Here is a 6,234-nt window from a genome sequence, read left to right on the forward strand (position 1 = left end):
GTAAATATTTATTTGCAATCAATAAAGTCTCACTTGCAGTATAGCTAAAATATGCACAATGGAATTATTTTAGAATAAGGCATAGGACAACCAGGGTATACAACCTCTCTTCTAGCACACTGGCTCACCACTGCTAGCTTATTGCTTTTACTTATTTAAAAGCGCTCTCCTCTCCTCTCTCTCTCTCTCTCTCTCTCTCTCTCTCTCTCTCATATGCTTCTTTTGAAAAAACAACCTCATTTTAAAATGATCTGCAGCAGAGCAAAAATATTTGATGTTCTTCTATGGCTATGAGATGTTTTAACACTTGACTGTGATTTATAAAGCCCCAGGAGAATGTCAAATGAATGTCTGAAGGGTCAGCCACACATTTAGCTAAAAGCAAAAGTTTCTCTTTTGGCTGCATTCACAAATAACACTAAACCGTAGGTTAGCACTATGTTCCCATGGAGAAAGGAGTCCACAAAAAGCGTTGGGCTCAAGACCACAGCCAGGAGGAGTGAAAGCCAAGATTCAGTTTTTCTTTCCTCAGTTCTTGGCTTCATGTTATGTGAACAAGGAATCATGATTTAAAATAAACTTGGGCTTGTTACATAAGACAGTTAAACAAAACAGGTTCATAACCGTCTCGTTTAGCAAATTACAAGTTTATTTTAAACCATGATTCCTGGTTCACATGTAATGCCAAGCCAGAAATCGGGCAAAGCAAAACCAAATCCTGGTTTATTCCAGCTTCCATCCATAGACAAGGAGGGGAAATGGATGCATGTGAGTTTCACTTGGGTTCCTTTCTGCTTGTGCCTGTAGCGTGGTTTTGAGCCCCTCTGTTATCCTCAAGAATCAAAACAGGCAAGCAATGGAATTCAAAATCATCTCTTTTACTGAAATAAGAAAACTTCATTGTTTGAAGCAACAGCTCAGGGATGAGGGGGAGGTGATTGAAATAGAGAATGTAGTGGAAAAATTCTTTGGCAAAAATATAAGCACCTATATACGCTGAACCAAAGAATTGTCATATGTAAGAAACTAATTCTGAAGTCAATTATCAATTTTTAATGTATACCACTTAAAGTATCATCAAATGATTGGATTGTGTGTAAAGTACCTGTTAGGTTGCAGCTGGAAATACTTTTAAAGCAAGAAGTGCAGTATGCTTTATATATCAAGATCTTCAGCTGCTTAATGAGGAAAAAAAAATCAAAGCTTTCGTCCAGAGGGGGGGAACATGGAGTGACCATATGGAAAGGAGGACAGGGCTCCTGTATCTTTAACAGTTGTACAGAAAAGGGAATTTCAGCAGGTGTCATTTGTATGCCTGAAATTCCCTCTTCATCATAACAAAGCTGCAGCAGCCCTGCCCTCTTTTGTAACTGGTCAAGAGGGCAGTGCTCTTGCAGCCTTAACTGTTGGGATGAAGAGGGAATTTCCCCAGGTGCTGTATTCGTACAAATAACACCTGCTGAAATTCCCTTTTCTATACAACTGTTAAAGATACAGGAGCCCTGTCCTTCTTTCCATATGGTCACCCTAGGAAAGACACACTTGTGCTTATATATTAATCTAGTACCTTCAGCTAGAGAAAATGTCAGCCAAAATTCCTAAGTACTTATGGACTTGTATCTCAACACACTGCTTCAAGAGGAGTAACCCCCACAGAAAAACAATGGGAATTGCTCATGCTGTAAGAGAGATAAATTTTACCTTTGTACATTTGGAGAGGAAGCCCAAATCCCACTCAAAAAGTCCATCTTATTTGTCAGCATGGCCTAGCTAACACATTTATCACCACTGTGTTTTTTAGCCCAAGAGGGCAAGGGGAACCAGCAAGAAACTCTTCAAAGAAGCATTAGACTTAGCCTTGAAGACATCAAACAAGAAAACGTAAGAAGAGTTGCACACAACACTAATAGGATCTGTCCATCTGTGGTAATCCTCCATATCCAAGACTTCAATACTCATGTGAATAGGGTATCCGTGGCAAAAGCAAGGGGGAGCTCTTTAGCCCCGCCCCCAAATTGCCATTGCATAATCAAAGGTCCAAATCATACAGGGAGTTTCCACATGTAACCTTGCTTTAATATTTCAACAGTGTGCAATGGGTTTTTAATATATACACACACTTAAGTATTGGTAATACTGGAATATTCATTAAGGACTCTTCTTTACTATCATCTCGCATGAGAATTACAGTTTTCAAATACTCTGTTTTTTAAAGGATTGTTGCTTCGTCTCTTTGAATCGATGATCTGTTCCTGCAAGGAGCTTCCAACCATTCAAGCGGTTTTAAAAATCCGAAAAAGTACTTGCTTTGATGGCTGTCCTTTGACACCAGCTTCTCTGGCCCACCGCAGATGCTCATTCAGTTCAAGAGTTCTGAAGAGAACTTCGGGAAACAACAGAGGGAATAAAATGGTGCTGGAGGTCACATTTCCTAGCGTTTCTCCCAAAAAGGAGGGGGGGGGGGAGAGAAAAGAGCTGGGACTAAATTATCTGTCTCAAATAGCTGTTCCATTCCATCGACTTTATCCAATTTAGGAGCATGATTAAGCAACACTGGTAATATCTTGCCACCAACATAGACGTGAACAGAAATTCTTTCTCTCCCTCCTCTCACCCCCTGGCAGGAAGGGAACACTTTCTGGCAACTGGGAAGGCAGGCAGGGGATCGATCAAGTAATGCAACCCGCACCATTATGCAGAAGGAAGAAAAGGGCTGGGGATTGGTCAAAGCAGTTGAGGAAGATACGGGGACCCTTTATACCAGAGATGGGATGCCTGTTGTGCTCCAGATGTTGCTGGGCTCCAATTCCATGGAGCCACAGCTAACATGGCTAATGATCAGGGATGATGGGATTTAGAGTCCAACAACAGATGGAGGGCCAGAGGTTCCCAGCCCTTTGGGGGATGCAGGTACATTCCATGTATTTGCTAGGGTACAGATTAAACTGTCACAAAAAGAGGGAGATTTGTGATGCTCTCAGAGTGGTTTGGGATAAAGGGGTGTCCTTTAAATAAGGAATCAATTACAGAAAGCATTCTTTGGATGTGCAAGTGGGAGGTGGATGAGCTATCATATATAGCTATGGAAAGATGACCATGGGACAAGTGCGCAAAAATATGTAGAAGGGATCCTGGGAGGCACTCAAGTATATGCAAAGGGTTGCCAAGTCTCGGGGGGGGGGGTCAGGGTGCTCTGTACCTCTGTTCCTTTCACTCAGGGGTGGATAACCTCTTTAAGGGCAGGGGCTGAATTCAGTTCCAGAGACGCTCCACAGGGATGATTCCCAGTGGTGCTCAGGGCAAAAAACAAAGGGGCGGAGCAAAGAGGTGGGGCCAAAATACAAAAAATACCAGCATATGGAAGCTTAAAGCACTTATTGCCAGCAACTAAGCCTTAGGAGAGGCGTCTCAACCTTTTAGAATGGCCGGAGGGTGGGGACGGGATGGGGGTACTGCACAAAAGCCAGAAAATCACCACACAACCGGTGGTTGAGGGGAAAGGGGGTGGGAACCCCCAGGCCTGAGTTTCCCCACTCCTGCTTTGAGAGTTGTACAGGAGGAAAAATACCGTGTGGCAGTTCCCCTTCTGCACGGTTCTTCAAAGCGGAAGAGCTCTAGGGTCACCACCCCATTGCTTGGCAAAGGCCCCATCTGGGCCTCAATCTGGCAGAAATCCAAGAGGTGCAGCTTTGTCTACCTCAGCGCCATGCGCCACGGAAGACAACACCCCTCTAAGGTCTGCCTCTCCTGCAGTTATTTACAGACCCTGAAAGCAAAGGCGGTGGCGAGCCGAAGGAACCCTCTGGAAGTCAGGCCGTAGTCACCTTAGGTTGGGGGGTGGGGCGAGGCAGGTGCCTTGATGTGGGGCCGAGCCCCTCTCCCCCGGCTGTGCTCGTCCCTCGCGGGAGCGCCTCTCCCTCACTCCCGGCAGAAGACATACTCGGTGTAGCTGGTCCAGATCTTGTCGTCGGCGGGCCCGCCTTGCTCGGGCGCGAAGGCACACGTGCCGGTGGACGAGCAGGCCGCCATGCGGAAGCCGGCCTCGCTGAGCCGGTCGAAGGCCTGCTCGAGGAAGTTGAACTTGAGGTAGTAGCGGGCCGTGTAGCGCTCGGGGGGCCGGTCCGGGTCGCGGCTCTCGTTGAGCGTCTCGCCGAAGACCTCCTTGGCCAGCGCCGTCTTGCCGCACACCGTGATGCGCGCCACGCGGCGGAACTTGGCGTCGGCCTGCGCGTCCCGCCCGATGGTGTAGGAGCCGCGGTAGCCGATGGTGATGTAGCCCGAGCGCCTGCCGGCCACCACGCCCCCGGCGTCCAGGGAGAGCGACGGCGCCAGCAGGGGCCCCCCCGACGGGCTGCGGCTGGACGTGGGCGAGGCGGACAGCGCCGGGCCGCCGCCGGCCTCAGGGAACTCCGCCTCCAAGTAGCCCAGCACCCCCGGCGGCTCGTCGGTGCACACCGAGGGGTCGCGCAGAAGCCCCGAGAAGCGCGCCGTGATGGGCGGGGCGGCCGCCAGGCGGCGCACCAGGTCGGGCAGCTGGAAGTACTCGGCTTCCCTCTGCAGGCGGCTGCGCTCCGGGAAGCGCTCGGGCAGCACCAGCTCCTGGTCGCGCAGGTAGTCCAGGATGTAGCGGAAGAGGAAGCCGTCGCGGTCCAGGAAGAAGCGGCCCTTGGAGTCGCGCGGCAGCTCGGCCGCCTCCTGCTGCGAGAACATGCGCCACAGCAGCGAGCCCCGCACCGACAGCACCGTGCCCCGGCGCGTCACGTACACCTGCCCGCCGACGTTCAGCTCCACGATCTCCGGGAAACCCTCGCAGCCGCCGGGCGCCGACGCCGTGGGCTCTGGCGGCTGCGATCGCGCGCCGCTCCGCAAGGCGCTGCTGTTGCCCCCACCGCCCCCGTTGGGAAGCCCCCGAGCGCTGTCCGCTAAGGCCATGCCCGAGGGAGCCCTTCCTCTGCGGCGGCGCCCTCCTGTTCTACTCCAGGCCGGGAGGACCCCGTCCCCCTCGGCTCGCTCGGCTCCTGCCTCCTCTCGAACCCGGGCAGCCCGCGAGGCGCCTCCGAAGCGCCGCGGCTGCTGCGGCGGCTGCTGCTGTGGCTCCCCGTCCCCGGCTCGTCTTCGCCGCGCGCCCCGCTCGCTCCGGCGTCTCCCTTTCCCGTCGGCGCCCGATCCGAGCCGCGCGCCTGTTCTCTGGTCTCCGGGCTACGAGGCGCTGGCAGCCAGCGGGGCCGTGTTTATGTAGAGCCGCTGCGAGCTCGCAGGAGGCGTGGGGAGGTGGCGGGGAGGGAGGCAGGCGGACGGCGCGGAGAGCTCAGGCATGGGGTAGGTGGGTGGCTGGGGGGGGAGGAGGAGGGGGCAGGGGTGCGTTGACATTGACGCGAGGCTCTTCCTCCCTCTTCTTGCTTCCTTCCCCAATTGCAGAGGAGCCCGAGCGCAGAGCTCCCACCCCCTTTTTTTTTTTCGTATGATGATGATTTTGTAATTATTTTTTTGCGCGCACACTGAAATCGAACTCGTGCCAAACCTGGAGCCCGCCGCCTACGCGGGGGGAGACTCCCGAGCAATTGCTCTCTCCCCCGTGCGCCTCCCCATCCAGCGGCCCTCGGCTGGCTCCCTTCACCGGAGAGGTCGCTGCTAGCGCCTTGCAAGCCGTTCAGCTGCCATTCAGCCCAGATTCGTGCGCCGGAGCGGCTGCCACCCGCGGGAGTTTCAGCGGCCAAGTATGAGCCGCGTCAGGATTGCGGGAGCGAATCCCCCCCCCTTTTTTCCAAGCTGCAATCCTCACTCGATTGAGCCCCGTTGAGTTCGGTGGGATTTCCGAGACTATCGGATCACGCTGCCCCTGTAAAGCGCAGCCCAGGCGGATAAATGACAGCTCCTGCCGTCCTCGCCACTTTCTCTGAAATCGCCTCGGCTCCTATTGGTTTCAGTGAGGAAAAGGCATGTGTCGGGCGCGCTGCAAACGCTGCTGCGAGTCAACTGCATGCATTTCCAAGTGCCGTGTGCAGGGATTGTATCCAGTGTTGGGCGAACTTAAGTCCCATTCGTTTCAATCGGTCTTCTAAAAGTAGGAGACAACCGTGTGTGTGTGAGGCTGCTGTGAAAGTGGGAAGTGGGGTTTTGTTTTGTTTTTTAAAAAGACTGCAAATCAGTTTGGAAGGAGCAGACTGGTGGGCTTCGGTTGCTTGCACAGACGGGCTATTACACGTGTGTGTGTGTGTGTGTGTGTGTGTGTCG

The 6,234-nt window shown here is 52.7% G+C and overlaps 1 protein-coding gene across 1 annotated transcript; it reads right to left on the reverse strand.

Annotated features, from left to right (window-relative positions):
* Positions 1-3,918: 3,918 nt before the first annotated feature.
* On the reverse strand, positions 3,919-4,932 carry KCTD12 (potassium channel tetramerization domain containing 12). The gene has a single exon (XM_063127434.1). The coding sequence runs from the start codon at positions 4,930-4,932 to the stop codon at positions 3,919-3,921; it is 1,014 nt and encodes a 337-aa protein (XP_062983504.1).
* Between the last annotated feature and the right edge of the window lie 1,302 nt (positions 4,933-6,234).

Source organism: Elgaria multicarinata, chromosome 5, assembly GCF_023053635.1.
Source record: "Elgaria multicarinata webbii isolate HBS135686 ecotype San Diego chromosome 5, rElgMul1.1.pri, whole genome shotgun sequence".
Lineage (NCBI taxonomy): Eukaryota > Metazoa > Chordata > Lepidosauria > Squamata > Anguidae > Elgaria > Elgaria multicarinata.